Genomic DNA, 16,614 nt, shown 5'->3' on the forward strand with positions numbered 1-16,614 from the left:
AACCAGTAAAGATGAGACCTTGAAGTTAGTCCATTTTCTAGGAGATTGATGTATCAATCGGTTAAAACTATGAGTTTAGAGCTGAGAGTCCTCGCTAGATAGTAATTATAGATCAAATATCAGAATTGGAAATTTGACTTCCGATAATGTACAGTGTAGAATTAACCCATTGTTGACTAGTGGGTATTAAAATACCCCCAACGAAAATTATGAATCTTGAAAAATTGTAGCTTACTTCAGGTGAAAGATATCGTAAGGTTTCTTAAAAGTTAAAAGAAAGATAGAATGGATCTACATGAAGAAACTAAAATCAGTATTGTTTACCGCGGTTTAACTCAAGTTGTTCACCTATTTAAACAGAGGGTGTTTGAGTGGGCTAAGTTCAATCAGACCGTATATCTTGCCGAAAGGGTCACACTCCTTCGCCAAGTGTTGACATATTTTACTTCACTCGCTTTTCAATTTCAATAATTTACGCAACGAAGCAGCTGCTACGCTACGGTCGCGAAGTGAGACGAAGAGAAAGAGCAAGAGAGAGAAGGAGAAGAGAAAAGAGGCGCGTTGGCAAGCAAAAATCAAAGTCTGTAAAAAATTTAGTTGAAAATTCTATAAATAGCTCAAAATGACGCGTTTGAAACATTTCTAACCATTAACAAAAGTTAATAAAAAATACGAAGTCCAAGGAATTTTGTAGTGGTAATTATCAATATTCATGCACATTTGTGTGTGTGTGTGCGTGTGTCATAAATATTTTCGCACTCCGCAAACCACACAGTCAAAATTACACACACACTTGTTCCCCCCTCGCATTGATTTTCCCGCTTTCCCTTGAGAGCAAAGACCCGTTCTTATGAGCGGCATTCCAATTGGTCCACACATCACATTTCCCAATTAAACCCCGCTGCGGCCGCTCTTCCACCCCCTAACGCAGCGCACTCCGCCGTCCATCAGCTGTTTTGGTCTCGAAATTTTCCATGCTCTTGTTTTGATCTGTAAGCGGAAAATTTTCCGGTTCTTTAGGGCTCGGCGTTTTCTTGTAAGTTTGAGTAAACAGAGGCCTGAAGCCGCGTGCAAGTGTTAGATGGCCTTCGGCGAGCCGGTTTCCCACCCACCCACACACTTTGACACACTGACTGCAGCAGCGACTGCAAAAGAAGCTTTCAGCTGCATGCAGCAACTAAAAAGCTTTTTTGATGGTTTCTTTATTTTAGCCACAAAATGACTTAATACAGTTTTTAAAGGGAATATCGAATGTTGGACGGAGTAGAGTTCATAATCGTCGTTAATAGAAAATTCTGTTTAAAAAAGGGGTTTTTTTTAGCATATTTACCCATAAAATGAGATTTTATTAAGTTTTAATATGATTAAGTATGCAAATAATCTTTAACAGAGAATTCTTTTTTCCCAGAAAACTGAGTTTTATTAACAATGGTACCTCCCACACACACTGCCGAAGCTTTGCTTTACCTAAAAAATAGCTTTACACTCTGCCACTCTGCTTTTGGTCAAAGTGATTTATTTATTGATTCCACTTGTCTGTTATTCTCTTACTTTTCGTGCAGCCAAAGCAACGTCGCAACGCATCAGCGATAACCAATAAAAGTGCATTATAGTTTTAATAATAATTAAAAAAATAACTTTGTTCTTCCATAAACAACTTTTGTCCCATACACCAGTGCGAAAATTGCAATTTGTCATCATGTCGCGTACAAGTAATTTGTTTTTCAATTCGTCGGTGAATTTAGAGACTAAAAAGTGTAATTGTTGAAAAGCAACAACACAAAAAAAAAACACCACGCAAAGTAAAAAAAAAAGTTAAAGTACACGAAAACTCAGGTATCAAAAAACCCGTTTGTGAGCGAGCGAGAGAAAGAGATTGTTCCAGAAGAGTCAACAAACAGCGAGAGAGAGAGAGTGTAGCAGCAGTTGACAATTCCACACGAGAGGGAGACATTCCAGAAAACACCCATTCCAGCCCCCCCCCCTCCCCCCCCAAAAAAAAGCCCTCTAGTCGGTTACATTTTGCAAGAGAAGAAATCGGTTTACTGCCTAATGGCAACATCGCTTAATAAGACGAGACACAGGCGCAGATTGGCTGCGATCTCGTTCCTATCGAATATCTCATTAGATGGCACACACCGGGACACAAAATTTGGCGCAACATTCGGCAGCAGCATTATCTGCAACCAGAATAAGAACCCGACCGCGACCTACAGCAACGGCCACGCCACGTCGGCGTTGGGACTCGGCGCCGGAGGCTACCATCAGCACTATCAGCAGCATCATCAGCAACGCGGTCATTCGGCCCAGCAGCAGCAGCAGCAGCAGCAGCAGCAGCAGCAGCCGAAGCATCAGCAGCAGAACCACCAGTATCAGCAACACCAGCAGGCGCCCCATCAGAATGGTGGCACATCCATACCCATCCTCTGCACCGCCATCGACGTTCACATCGGGGGCGTCGGGGACTATGGCATGCTGCTGGACGAGTGCACCACCGCCGCCGCTGCTGGCGGCGGCAGTGATGGTGATGGGCATTTTAGTGAAACTGAAAATATGGGTCAATACTTGATGAACGTCCTGCCCACCGACCACAGCGGAGCGACCATCTGCCCCGTTGTGCCGGTTGAAAGACGCAACATAAAGCGACCGACATCGTCGGGTCGTCAGCCCCACCAGGCTCCGGGCAGTGGCAATATGAGCATTCGGCAGCAGCAGAACCAGCATCAGCAGCAGGCGCGGGCATGTCCCGCCGGTAGCGGAGGATCTGGTGCCGAAAGCGGCAGTGATTCTGATAGCGTCAAAATACCGCTCAAGGTGTCCAATCTGGGCAGCGGCGGTGGCGTCGGCGGAGCAGGGTCAAAGCTAATGCCCCTCAGGGAACGGTAAGTGAATATCTACAGAGCATCTATGGTTAAAGCCAAATTTCCTTATTCAGAATTCATTAAGTTTTCCAATAATATTCGTATTCCACCTGTAAGGCAACCATTGATTGACAGCTGACGCCACGAAAATTTCCTATACATTTTGCGAAAAACTATCGTATGTTCGCATATTCATATTTCTCTTTGTTAAGACATTTCTCCTTCCTTAGGAATATACACATTTATGAATCATATCGCTGGGACACTGTAAGATTATAGGGAGAGGGACCTTTGTTTTATTCAATAATTTACAATATGGCATAATTGGTGTTTTCTTCTGTCGGGCTAGTTCTTTGTAAATGATTGAGATATCCGTTCAAGTTTGCACTCTCCAATTCACGCTTGATATCTAATTAGTTTACAAAAGGCTCAAATTGTTTAAATGCGGCGAATACACACATTGAGGGGTGGGGGAAGCAAACAAACCAACAAACATTCATAGAAACAATGATCCCAGCATTAGGTGAATAATTATTCAGAATTGAGGTGTGGGGGAAGCAAACAAACCAACAAACATTCATAGAAACAATGATCCCAGCATTAGGTGAATAATTATTCAGAATTGAGGTGTGGGGGAAGCAAACAAACCAACAAACATTCATAGAAACAATGATCCCCAGCATTAGGTGAATAATTATTCAGAATTTTCAATTTCTGAAATTTGAATGGGTTTTTTTAGAATATTTTTGTCTCATCTTCCGTTTGTGACGCATGGTATTTATGTATTTGTGCGCATATACAGTAGGTTCAAAAAGTGTTTATACAATGGCAGAAAGAAGGCTTTTCAATGGTTATCTTAAGTTTTTCCGCCTGTCCCCACTTATAAATCCTGATTGTAAAATATAGATGAATTCTACAAGGTTGTTATCCTATCCTAACATCTTTTATATGCCAGATATTCGTAAGAAACTAACAAAAAATCAAAGACAAATGCAAAAAATCAGCAGATATCCTTAGGAAAGATAATTTATAGAGAGACTATAAATATACCATACGAGTATTTGGTTTGTTTCACGTTTTCGTCGCCTGATTTTGCACAATACCAGTGGCTGGGTGGCTCTCTGTTGCTTGGGGGGCTAAAAATAGAATGTATATAAAGATGTGGTTGTGGTTCGTTGATTGTACGCTGGGGCCGTGGCGCCCCCATCATTGAGAGACGTGTGGCAGGTCAATTAGCGTAAATTAGACAGCGTGCCCCGCAAAATTGTCCAAACAACAATTGCGCATGAGAGGCGTTCACTTAAATTTAATCTAAGGCTTTTGTTGCGCCACAATTGGCGTGCCTGTCCAGCCCCTAACAGCTTTGCGGCTTCGTCACGCACTTTAAACGGTCTGTCTGTCAACAGTTAAACGGCTCTTGTTGTAACTGGGCTTTGTCTTTGCCCGCCCATCGACACGAAGCATTTAGCTGTGAATCATCGATATTACCTGACAAAATGGCACGCAAAATAATTACGCAATAATTGGTGCACAAAATAATGAAGGGAGAAGCGTGACAAAGCTGAAGGGGGTGGGGGGTGGGGAGGGCAATGAAACGCTGACAAAACGCTGGGCTTTAAACTTCCTTGAACTTCCGCTCTCGCAGGGACACGCACTACCCTACACACGCACGCTCTCTCTTGGTCCCTCTCCCACGCACACTCTCTCTCTCTCTCCGTCTCTCTCTCTTTCATGCATCCATTCATTCATTCGCCTTCACTCACACAGTCTCTTTGTGGTCCCTTGCAAAAGCTTGAACCGGTGCATATCTTATTCTCTCCTTGGAAAGCTTTGCCAGAGCTTTCACTTCAATGCCAACGCATGCGATAAGTTACATTGAACCCGCCGCCGCTCTCTGACTGCAGGTGCTTTTTGCTGTTGCACCCCGTTGCGCTTTGGCAAACTGACCTTGTTTCTGGCCCCACACCCCGTCCCGCTCGGCTGACTGCTCGACATTCTGCTTCTTTTCAGTTTCTTTTCGCCGACTCACTCAACTGGTGTCGGCACACCACCCCGCGAAGAGTGGGGAGGCCTCCCTAATTGGGTTAGACTTTTATTGTTTCTTCAAATTTCCCACAAAATATGCAGTTGGCCCCAAGCCAATTGGCTTTTCATCGACCTGTCAAAGCATTTGTTCGGGTAAATCATACAACTTGCATTCGCGCTTGGGCTAATTACAACATCGGGATCCATTAAAACAAAGAGATGTTGATCAATTTCACACAATTTCAGCCTACTTATCGTGTTGCCGATTAGATTACTTTCCAAAGATCCATCCAGATATAGTCCCTGCTGTACTTGAAAGCGATCTTAACCTCTGAGATTAGTTTAGATTGTAGATACGGCATTGACGTTATAGACAATTGGGAAATACTCTGAACGTACTCCAGGTGGGAAAGTGATACGTGTACGTTTTTGTTGGGGACTTGATTTTTAATTAATGTTCTTTTCAAGCTGGTTTGTACTCTAGTAATCGTTGAAGCGTGATTCATAATTAGAATTTGTTGGCCAGCAAAGAATATAAACCCTGGAATCTCTCTCTTCTAGTAACATGATAAACATACAAATTATGCTCTTGCAACATTTTAAGCAAAACGTTCCATTTCGAAGAGGAAAAAACTTCATTTCGGTTCCTGTTTATGTGAAAGAGCGGATTTTTACCCACAAATCTTCAATTACATTATTATTTCCGCTCCGAAATGTGTGCCTCAGCAAATTGCCACAATCCACAAATTGTTGCAAAACGAAAATATTGTGTTATGCGAGACTCCCGCACAGTTGTGGCCTCTCTGTGGGAACATTCTTGCCGCTAAAAGTCGCGCATGGGCAAAAGGCCAAGCACAGAAACTACGACGCAAATTGAAAATCAAAAAAACAAAACTACTTAAGTCCAGTTTTTGTTTTGAAATTAGAGCCACTTTTGGAGCGGAGTGGAGTTTGGTGATGTGTTGAATGGATGAATGAAAGAGTTGCGCAGGCAAAAAGATGCCAAGAAGCAGAAATTCTAAATTCTTTGGCGAAAAACGTAAACAATTTTTTGTTTTGCCAGAGACCCGAGACCTTCGAAGGCTCGCCCCTCATTCAGAAATTGCGTCATGCCCTTAATTTGATTTAGTGCCCTGACTCCCTGTCTCCCTGTCTCTGTCTCTGTCTCGGGCGGAAAGCAATTCAAGGACAGCCAGAAAGCCGGCATATCTGAAGCTTAGGGTTTGAACTTGAGAGGCCAAAAGCTTTGCGTTCCACCCTGCGGGCATCTGGCAACGCTTGCCCCTGGACCTTCGTTTCAATGGCAATGTCAATGTCAATGCCAGGGTTCGGCAAACCTGTCCAAGCCGAAGGCTCCTCCCCTTCCTGTCCCCTTGCAACCCTGCGGCAAGGCGAGGCACTCCTCCGAACTGGGTAACCTTGAGGCAAGAGTTTTATGCAATCGAAGACGCAATAAGAACCGGCTCTCCCCCCTCCCTCCTCCTGCCTGACAATGTTTGTTTGCGTTGTGCTTTTGGGGTACTTGTGGCACGCCGCTCTCAAGTTCTAGTCCTTGAAACAGGACTCGGACTCTTGCATTCAAGGTCATAAAAATAGGGGTTGTTCTGCGGGATATATATGTATATTGGGGGTTGATTATAAGTGTGTCAGTGGTGCAACAACTTTCAATGCACAAAGGATGCAATTTGCATTGGAAACCTGCTCTCAAAGAACCCGTTTCCATATCTGTAACACCACAGGGAGCTCCTCAGCGAACGAAAGATCAACACAGACGGTCCGTAAAGCTCAATTTTATGGATGTTAACAAAGAAATGAAATGAACGATAAGAGCGTATACTATTTGTTTGCCTATCACTCACTCACGCCCATTATCCATTCCACACGCCCCATTCCCACATCGAGCTACGTTCATGGCGTAAGCTACCCAAAACAAAGGCCCCCTTTGCTAAGCTCCCCAGTGCTTATCATTCGAAACACCCGATGGCGATGGTACAGACTGCGACCAGACCCTCTCTTTGAAATGCTTAATCGGTTCGTCTTGTTGTTTCCCTCTACCTCTACCTCCACCTCCACCTCCACCTCAACTCCCTCTTCCCCTCTCTATCTCTTTGCATTTTAAAAGTCAAAGCGGTTCCAAGCGGTTTGGTTGGGTTCTCTTTGGTTATGCTATTTCGTTATTCACTCCTCCACTTTTTGCCAAGTTGTTTTTTTTTATAAAAAAAGAAGAAAGGGGAAGTATGCCACAGGAAGTTTGTGGGAGTCTCCGATAGATAGATTCCGATAGATTCAAAACTTATCCGAATGTATCCAAATATCCATTCCATCTTCAATATTTGTATACAATGAACAACCTTCAATACTTGGGTCTTTTAAATATGTATACAAAAATGCATTTATTTGCCCTATTTTATTCCCATTGTAAACTAGAACATAAACAAACTTTTCGAGGTCTTTAGAAACGATTAGCTTTCGGCTTTTTCTTTTTGCGGATCCAAAAAGCTCCACATCGTTCTTCCACTCTACCTTTTGTGCTGATTATTTGTTTACAAGTTGGTGTTTCTCTGTTGCTATTTCTGCTTCGCCTGCCTTTCCTAACATGAATATTATTGTTGTTGTTTTCCGTTTCTCTCTCTCTCTCTTTCTCTCTCTCGTTTGGGTTTTTGGGTTCCAGCCTTATCGAGAACTCACCTTTTTTTCGAACTGAGAGAGGGATTGATTATGGTCTCGTCTCACAGTCGAGCAATGTGCGTCATTCCCATGGAGGAATGATCATACAAACATATGTAATGCTCTTTCGCAAGCGTGTTGTTTTTTTTACAGATAAAACATGTTTTCGAATATAGTATATATGTATTTGCATATGTGTCTATTATTGCTCTCTCCTTCTACCCGTTCTCTTGTTTGGACAAACTTGCATTCCATTTGATTATTTTTGTAGCAGGCACGTGATCTAGTCAAATGGGTTGGTGAGCCTTATATAAAGAGCGTACTTCCATTACCATCTGTTTGCTCGCTGATAGCCGCAAAAACCATCCAGTCAGCGATGACAATGAACAAAGCCATACCCTGTGCCTGTGCCTGATAAACGCAAAATTGACTCAGATGATTTGAGTGCCATTTAGGGGAACAGGAAGGGGGCGAGGGTAGAGATAGCGCAATTAAAACATTAATCTTTCAATTCTTGGTGCTTATATGTAAATTCAGCTCTCGGGCATGTTTTATTTGCCTTCGGTCGTCTACAGATGTGAAAAGTATATTTACGCAAGCGTTTAGTAGTATTTCGGTAAATATTTGCAAATCAGAGATAGATTAAAAACCATCATCGGACAGTTGGGTGGGATGAAATACGAGCAAATGGGTTGAGCAAGACGGTTGTGATTTACAGATTTCAAAAGTTTTAAGTTTTTATCTGTTTACTCGTTAACAGTATGTACATATGTATGTAGAAGATCTTTACAGTCCCTCCGTTAACGGCAAACTCTTGGGCTGTGTACAGCTCTGTTAATTCCCTGCACAGACAACAGAAAACAGTGCTGTTAATGTACAGACAACACTGTTATATCTGTCTGGGAATTAACAGAGCTGTACTGATATTCTACGTTCATACTGTTAGCTCTGGCCTTATGTTAACAGTATGTTATTTTCAGATGTGACTGTAAATGGGGGTGTTCTTTTGAGAAAAATATACAATGCTTTGATTCTTTATAAATAGCTGCATAATTCGTTTATACTCTATTCTAACATTGAGAATTTTCATTGAGAGTGCATGTTACAGGTTCTGAAACACATTATTGCTGTAAGTTTTTTCTGCTCTACTTTTCCGATATCATTTTCGGGGCAATTCTTCAAAACCCCATTATGAATTCTTCAAAGCCTATTGTTAAATATTGAAATTTTGTTTGTTTAAATGACAGGCGCCCAGCTCTGGATAGTTGGAGTTTCCGAAAAAATCGGAAAACTATCAAAAACACACGCACCCATAGTCAAGGTCCGACCGTCCGTTGCATTTGTGTGCGAGACCTGCAGCTTATGCTCCGTCTCGCTCTGGCCTAATCGGGCACTGTTATCAGCTCTCTCACACGCACACGCACACGCATGCACGCACACAGTCATTAGCGAGTCAATAAGTTAGACGAAAGAGAAAGAGAAAGCAAACGCACAAAAATGTTTGTTGCGTTGCGGCCGACGAAGGGCCCATATTACATAAACATTTTGGAGGCTTCTTCTCCTGTCTCTGGCCTCTCCTGCCCCTTCGTCCCATGCTTCTTGTAAGCGGGAATAATCGTGTTTCGTTTGCTGGGCGCCTGTTAGAATGCTCCAACTAATTAACGGGTTATGACAGGCTTGGCGCCACCTCCATCATAATTCCACTGGGAGCGGGCTGGGGTGTGGGGCGGCACAACTTGAAACTAATTAGCATCATCTAGTAGGGCTTTTTATAATCCCCAATTAGCTTACAGTTCATTTGACTCTCTCCCTCTCTGACTTCTCCTGTGGCGCACACGCCACAGCCCCCTCTCTGTGTGGCTCGGCTCTCTTTATTTGTCGAGCTGTAACCTCGACCTAGACCAATTATCCCAAGGTAATATGCCAGGCGCTCAGAGAGACCAGCAAGACGTTCACGTTGACTTCTGTTGGCTTGCCCTTCGGCGCAGCCGGAGCGGCATAAGTGTGTGTGTGTGTGTGTATTTATTTTCCAAAAATACCCATACTTCGGGGCCGGAGCCCCCGCGATAAGCAACTCTGATCGCCCTTAGAAAACCAAATGAATGAAAATCTCTTGAGTGCAGCAGCATAATTTTCTGTTTCCCTGTGAAAATATTGATCGTTGCATGAGGGGTGTGACGAGGCCCCCTGCCTGGCCAGAGCCAGCGAGCACATGTTTGTCATTGAATTTATAAATACCAGAGGAAAAAAATAAATGTATTTTTATACCAAAAACAACCACACATAAAATAACAAGAGTGGAAAAGAGGTAGCTTTGGAGCACGACACTTTAGATACCCTTGCAGATCTTTCCTTCCTATGAAAACTACTAATTATAGATGATAAATAATATATTTCATCTGAAATTTGCTAAAGAATTGCTTTTCGAACGATTTTTGTACGAAAACTACATACATATATGATATGTGATGTACGAATCCCATCTTAGCGGTTCCGAACTATAGTTTGCATACTCTCTGGTAGAGTATACAAAAACGCCTTCAAGGTCCATCCGAACAAAGTTTTTGAGTTTTATCGTGTTTCTTGTCAGCACGTTTTCCACTTGTCTTGCAATTTTGAGCGCCTGTTGCCCCTTAGATCACTTCGATTCTAACCGATCCTCGTCTTCTGTCTCCACAGCACCTTCAGCAATGGGGCAAGCGATCAGCAGAACATGCAGCCCGAGCGTCGGGCACGCTTGAACACGGCGCCTGGGATGCGGGCTGGCTCCAATTCCAGCATCGTTGTGGGCGGCGGCCTCAAGCGAACGTACATACTGAGCGGATCGAGCGTGAGCCACATCACGGATGACAGCAGCACGGAGAGCCTCGCGCCGGCGGGCACCTTTTCGGGCAGTTTCCGGAACAGCCTGAGCAAGTCGGTGCAGATCACGGACAGCCGCAGGGGCACAACGGTCCAGGGACTGGGACAGCGGGATGAGCGGATGGTGCTGGTGTCCCGCAAGATACCGTTCTTCATATTCTCAGTCCTGCCCTACTACAAGGGCAAGAACGGAAGGTGAGTAGATGGAGGGACATGGGAGGGAATCTGGGGCTATGGAGTCTACATTTTATGCTTTTACAGAACCGAGTTCCGCAAGGAAGATCGTCGTCGGCGCAATCCTTCCACATCGCGTCCCCTGAGCTCTATCAATGATGCTCCCTTCGATCCCTTTGATTTGTTGGGCATTCAGAAGGCCGAGAGTGGTCAGGTGAGTCAATCAATAGGGATTCTCTGGAGATTTCCTTACCAACATGGCTCTCTGTGTTCTTTGTCCCCAGGATATATCCTATGGCCATCTGTTGATACCATCGCGCCAGTACGAAAAGGATCGCAAAAAGTATGGCAATGCATCGGCGAATGCCTCCATCTTCGAGAATCAAATGGAAATCACCAGCACAGCTGTGCTCAAGAATCACGGCATAGCGAGGTTCGTGCCAGGTTCCGGTCACCCCCCCTCTTGCCACCATTAGGATCTACTTTAGTATTAATTATGTTGAACACATTCGTTCAATTCCATTCCGTCATACCCCATGTACCATTGCCACATCCATACATCTCAACCGTCATTGTGCATGGCCCGCCATACCGAATGATTTATTTATATCATAAACCAAAAATTCCAAATTTAAGCTAGACGAAATCTTCTCTGTCCACAAAAAGGAAAAAAAAACAAAACATTACTCGAATTTCATTGCAATGGGATCCTACTCTGATTTTTGGCTCGTGTTTATGTGGCTTGTAGCTTGTAGCTGACCAAACCAAAGAAAATGCCAAGCAAAACCCATACATATATCTGCGTCATCATGAGTCGAATCCGAGTCTGATATAACCCAATAAACCGCAGTGTTTGTAAAATCCAAGCTCGGCATGTTTCTAGACACCATATAATGTTGAATTTATGAGAACTATTGCTAGTCTTGCAATTTGAAGAGCAGGGAAATAGTAATCCGATCCGATACGATACGATACTTAGCTTATTTTGTATTTCTTTGTATTAATCGACCCACCTCGTACGCGCCTGCCAAACATTTGAATACATTTTGTGGCATTAACTTGTTGCTAATTCATTTAACGCTTTGCACTACTTCGTTTCAGCACAAAAACCATAACCAAACGTCAAGGCAAATGGTAAATTTATGAAAGCAGCTAATATGACAAAAAACAAAAAAAAAAATATACCAGCCAATCCAGCCATGATGTCGCTATCCTAAAGACCCGAGGGCTGTGGCCCATGGCTGGTTTGGCTGCCAAAAGCTTTTAGTCCACTAACCAACTTCACACCCGCAAACCCACACACACACCCACTCTCGCACACACACATCCAACAGAAGAACAATGCTTCAACTAACCCTATTCCGCCTTCTCTCACGCTCTGCCTTAAGACACTTTTCTTGGAGAACATATATAATCTTGTTCCTTTCGCCTCTACAGGTGCTTTACGTATGAGAATAACAACAGGAACAGTGCGGCCAGTCCCACGCCCGAGAACAAGCTGGATTTGGATATGGATAGCATTGTGCTGGGTGGGGATACACCCCGTGGCCAGCCCGTAAGTTGGTTTTTATACCCGATACTCAAAATGAGTATTTGGGTATATTAGATTTGTGGTAAAAGTGGATGTGTGTAACGTCCAAAAGGAATCGTTTCCGACCCCATAAAGTATATACATATATTCTTGATCAGCATCAATAGCCGAGTCGATTGAGCCATGTCTGTCTGTCCGTCTGTCCGTCCGTCCGTCTGTCCGTCCCCTTCAGCGCCTAGTGCTCAAAGACTATAAGAGCTAGAGCAACGATGTTTTGGATCCAGACTTCTGTGATATGTCACTGCTACAAGAATATTTCAAAACTTTGCCCCGCCCACATCCGTCCCCACAAAGGGCGAAAATCTGTGGCATCCACAATTTCGACGATACGAGAAAACTAAAAACGCAGAATCGTAGAAGATGACTATATCTTCTTGAGTGCAAAATCTGAACCAGATCGTATAATTATTATAGCCAGAATCAAGAAAACAATTTCATTTTTTCTCGCCCTGTCTCTCTCTAACACACACGTAGCATAGCCGGCTTTGCTTAGAGTAAAACATTAGCGCCTAGATCTCAGAGACTACAAAAGCTAGAGCAACCAAATTTGGTATCCACACTCCTAATATATCGGACCGAGACGAGTTTGTTTCGAAATTTCGCCACACCCCCTTCCGCCCCCGCAAAGGATGAAAATCTGGGGATATTCACAAATCTCAGAGACTATTAAGGCTAGAGTAACCAGTAGAGTATCCGCACTCCTGTTAGATCTCACTATAAAACGTATATCTCAAAATTTCGCCCCACCCCCTTCCGCCCCCACAAAGGACGAAAATCTGTTGCATCCACAATATTGAGGATACGAGAAAACTAAAAACGCAGAATCATAGATAATGATCATATATATCAGATTGCTGAATCTGGATCAGATCAGATCATTTTTATAGCCAAAAGGAACAAATCAATTTGCACTGGCTACGCAGCACCCGACGTCACGCTCAGACTGATTTTCTGTCTCTCTCTTTGTCGTGTCGTTTAATATTAGCGGCGTCTGCCGGAGGAGAGCCATACTGACTTAGTATCGGGTATAACTGTAGAGTTGCGGTCTCCGCAGCAACTCACAACGTTCCCCCTCGTTTTTCCTTAGGAAGAATCCTTGGTTAACCTAACCCTTCCCTTTGATATCTTGCAGAATCCACAGTACTCGGCCAACATCTTGGATGATCCAGAGCTGATTGCGGGCAAGCATCGCACTCTGTTGACCTTTACATCTTACATGACATCGGTGATAGACTATGTGCGACCCTCGGATCTGAAGAAGGAGTTGAACGATAAGTTTCGCGAAAAGTTCCCAACCATACAGCTGACCCTGAGCAAGTTGAGGAGGTATGATCCTGCGGCAACTCCCATGAATCTCTACTGATAGCTTTCCTTCTCCCACAGCATCAAGCGCGAGATGCGGAGGATCAACAAGCTAGACACACGCATCGATCTGGTGACCATTTCGCAGGCGTACGTCTACTTTGAGAAGCTCATCCTGGGCAATCTGATCAACAAGAGCAACCGCAAGCTGTGCGCCGGCGCCTGTCTGTTGCTCAGTGCCAAGATGAACGATGTCAAGGGCGACGCCCTCAAGAGCCTCATTGAGAAGACGGAGAGTGTGTTTCGGCTGAATCGCAAGGAGCTGATATCGTCAGAGTTTGCGGTGCTCGTCGCCCTGGAGTTCAGCCTGCATGTGCCCATGCACGAGGTCCTGCCTCATTACCAGCGGCTGCTCTACGAGTCCTAGAATTGGCCCCGGCGCTGCGCCGAAAACACTTTGTTGGCAGCAGCGCAGGTGGTGGCGACAGCGGCGGCCACCACCAAGCAGCATCTTCGTCGCACCAGTAGTCGCAAGTAGGCGTAGCGTTGGGAGTCATTTTTTTCGACCAAAAACAAAAGATCGTTGGTTCAGGAGGTGATCGCTGATTGCAGTGGCGCCACTATTTGTAGTGAGTGCATGTAGAGATCATGTAGGTGTCGCCCCAGAGCTATGTATTTGGCATGTAGATATTTTGTAGCAAAACAGCAATTATTTGTAGAGGTTTTTACGGTTTTTTATGGGCGAAATCGTTGTTCTAGTTCGATAATATAATTGCTTACTTCAATCCGTAAAACATCAATATATCAGAAAGCGCTGATTGCCATTATCCATTTTATACAAAAAAAATAGTTTGAGCTTCGTCGCCGAAGGACCTGTGGTCCTCTTAATCCGGCCCTGGGTGCAACGCGAGCAGATATGCGGCTATCATGCTTATTATATTATATGCTATTATAAGGCCCTAGAATAAGTTTTACTACAAAAAAGGTTAAAAAAAATAAAATAATAATAATCACCTACATATGTATACCCCCTCCCGTTCTTAATCCTTAGATTCGTAAGTGTTTATGTTTTTAGGAAAGTTACATATGTATGTTTTTCTTGGGTTCTCTGTTATTGACATTTCAAAAATGAATAAACTTAACTTAACCAAAAACCAATACCATCAAGCGTTAATTTATGCAGTGATAAGCTGTGCTCTTATCAACATTTTGTTGCTGTGGTCGTTGGCTCCGGGTCTGCTTCTGCTTCTGCTACTGTTGTTGTAATGTTAATTTTATTCAAATTTAAACATCGTCGATCTCTGCCTATTGCCGTTTGCTGTTGGCCGCATGCCCAAAGCTGGCTAATCCGTTCGGACAGGGCCGAAGATCCCATTTTAACCCCCAATGGCATCGCCCCGTAATGTATTAACTGGCTTGACAGTTGGCGGATGGTCCCATCAATCAGAAATCAATAAATAACTTACGATCGATTATTTGTCAGCGCAACAGGCGCTCAGCAGTCGACAACAGGTGGCACACACGAAAAAAAAAGAGTTCTCTGCGATAGTCCGAAAAATACGGGCCAGCACACGTGTGCCGCCAGAGGGGAACCGTCGCGACGGTTGGTGGGGGGTGGGGGGGAGCAAACGTGCCATGCACACTGGCTTTTGTTGGGTTTTTCGTTGTTTGTGGTTGTTGGTGCCATCAGCTAACTCTTTTGTGATAAGCACTCATATGTGTTGTAGCTAAAAGCTCTTTAGGCAGTCATAAAATGGGCGGAGGTCGTTACTGCACAAGATTTGTTGAACAAGGTGAGGAACTCCCAGTGAGCGACCTGACAATAGTTACTTATTTTGCATGTTGGTTGAACAAAAGCGAGCAAGAGAAGATTAGTGGGATACCAAATAGGCAACTCAAAGAACGGGAATGCCTCACCTTGTAAAAATGTACTCTGCTGGTGTACAATCACGCAGGCAAACATGTGTGTGTGGGTGTAATGCGTTGCAATCGCATTTGGCTTTTCTCTTATCAGCACAATTTGATGCGACCTCCAAGAGGGGAGTGCAGACTATACGTTTGCCCTATGTTTGGTTCGCCAATAATTCCTTTTTAAAGAATTTATGTGTTTGATATAAGATTTCACTTTCATTTGGGGATATTCAACAGTATCAAAATGTGCCCCAACTTCAGGGACCCCGCATATACCCCGCATCTTTAAATTCCAATCTTCATTAAAACTTCGTTAGCATTGAATCAGAAATCTCATTAGTGGCCGTGCCGGAAAATCTAGGTGAGCGAGATATAGGGGACGATACAGAATATCAAATTTCCTATTCTCTCACTTTCTCTCTCTCTCTCGCCCTATCTCCCCCCATCTTGCTGCACGGCTTGCCGCCACATGGCCCTGCATAATGGAAACGCTCAAAACTAATTAGCGCAAAAGCAAAGCCGGAACTGAAGGCATCATCTACCCTCCCCTTCGGCACTCCTCCGCCACACTGTTTTGGCCGTTTTCCACATTCTCTCTCCCGTCGCGCGTTCATTGGGTCAAAGAGAGTGAGTGGGAGTGCGGTCTCTTCGGTTCTGTTCGCCTGACATGCACGTCTGCGGCTGCTGCTGGTCCGCGTCCATGGGTTGGGTAGGGGCTCGGCTTGGGTGTCTGGGGGCACACACCCCCATCACCCAAGTTTATTACTCATTAGCACGCACAACTGTCCGTCCGTCCCTTACGGACTGCGGAAGGGAGAATCAGCCGCAGCAGCAGCATAAACTTTTGCTCAAACTTTAGCTCATTTATTAAGAACCGAACCGAACCCCATCCCCACACACGAACTCATGTACATACACACACACACACACACACACAACCGTACGCAAGAACTTTTTCATTAAAATTTCGCTTTCATTTATTAGACATTTTTCTTCTCCTTCAGCACTCTCTCTCGCCCCTTTCCGGACAGCACCAAACCCGGCACTGCGCCTTATCTTTTGTGGTTTCTCTGCGTTAACAGTTGTTAGTTAGTTCTACCTCCCTCCCCCCCAACCCACGCACACACTGTGATTGGAAAGTTCCTTCTTTCATTCGGTCTTTCTTTTGCTCGCCTGCAACGGGACCATTTTCATGTAAGGCTTCCGACCGACCCCCCTCCA

At 44.2% G+C, this 16,614-nt stretch overlaps 1 protein-coding gene across 3 annotated transcripts; it reads left to right on the forward strand.

The window, feature by feature from the left end:
• Positions 1-420: 420 nt before the first annotated feature.
• On the forward strand, positions 421-14,640 carry LOC108158144 (CDK5 and ABL1 enzyme substrate 1). Of its 3 annotated transcripts, none has more exons than XM_017290363.2 (8): positions 421-696; positions 10,233-10,610; positions 10,677-10,803; positions 10,874-11,022; positions 11,691-11,723; positions 12,027-12,144; positions 13,313-13,506; positions 13,564-14,640. In XM_017290363.2, exons 2-8 carry the CDS (start codon positions 10,267-10,269, stop codon positions 13,907-13,909), a joined length of 1,311 nt encoding a protein of 436 aa, XP_017145852.1. In that variant the 5' UTR covers positions 421-696; positions 10,233-10,266; the 3' UTR covers positions 13,910-14,640. The 3 variants fall into 3 exon arrangements, with proteins under 3 accessions (XP_017145852.1, XP_017145850.1, XP_017145851.1); XM_017290361.2 differs by lacking the exon at positions 421-696 and adding an exon at positions 2,021-2,882; XM_017290362.2 differs by lacking the exons at positions 421-696; positions 11,691-11,723 and adding an exon at positions 2,021-2,882.
• The last annotated feature ends 1,974 nt before the right edge of the window (positions 14,641-16,614 follow it).

This window comes from Drosophila miranda, chromosome 3 (assembly GCF_003369915.1).
Source record: "Drosophila miranda strain MSH22 chromosome 3, D.miranda_PacBio2.1, whole genome shotgun sequence".
Classification (NCBI taxonomy): Eukaryota; Metazoa; Arthropoda; class Insecta; order Diptera; family Drosophilidae; genus Drosophila; species Drosophila miranda.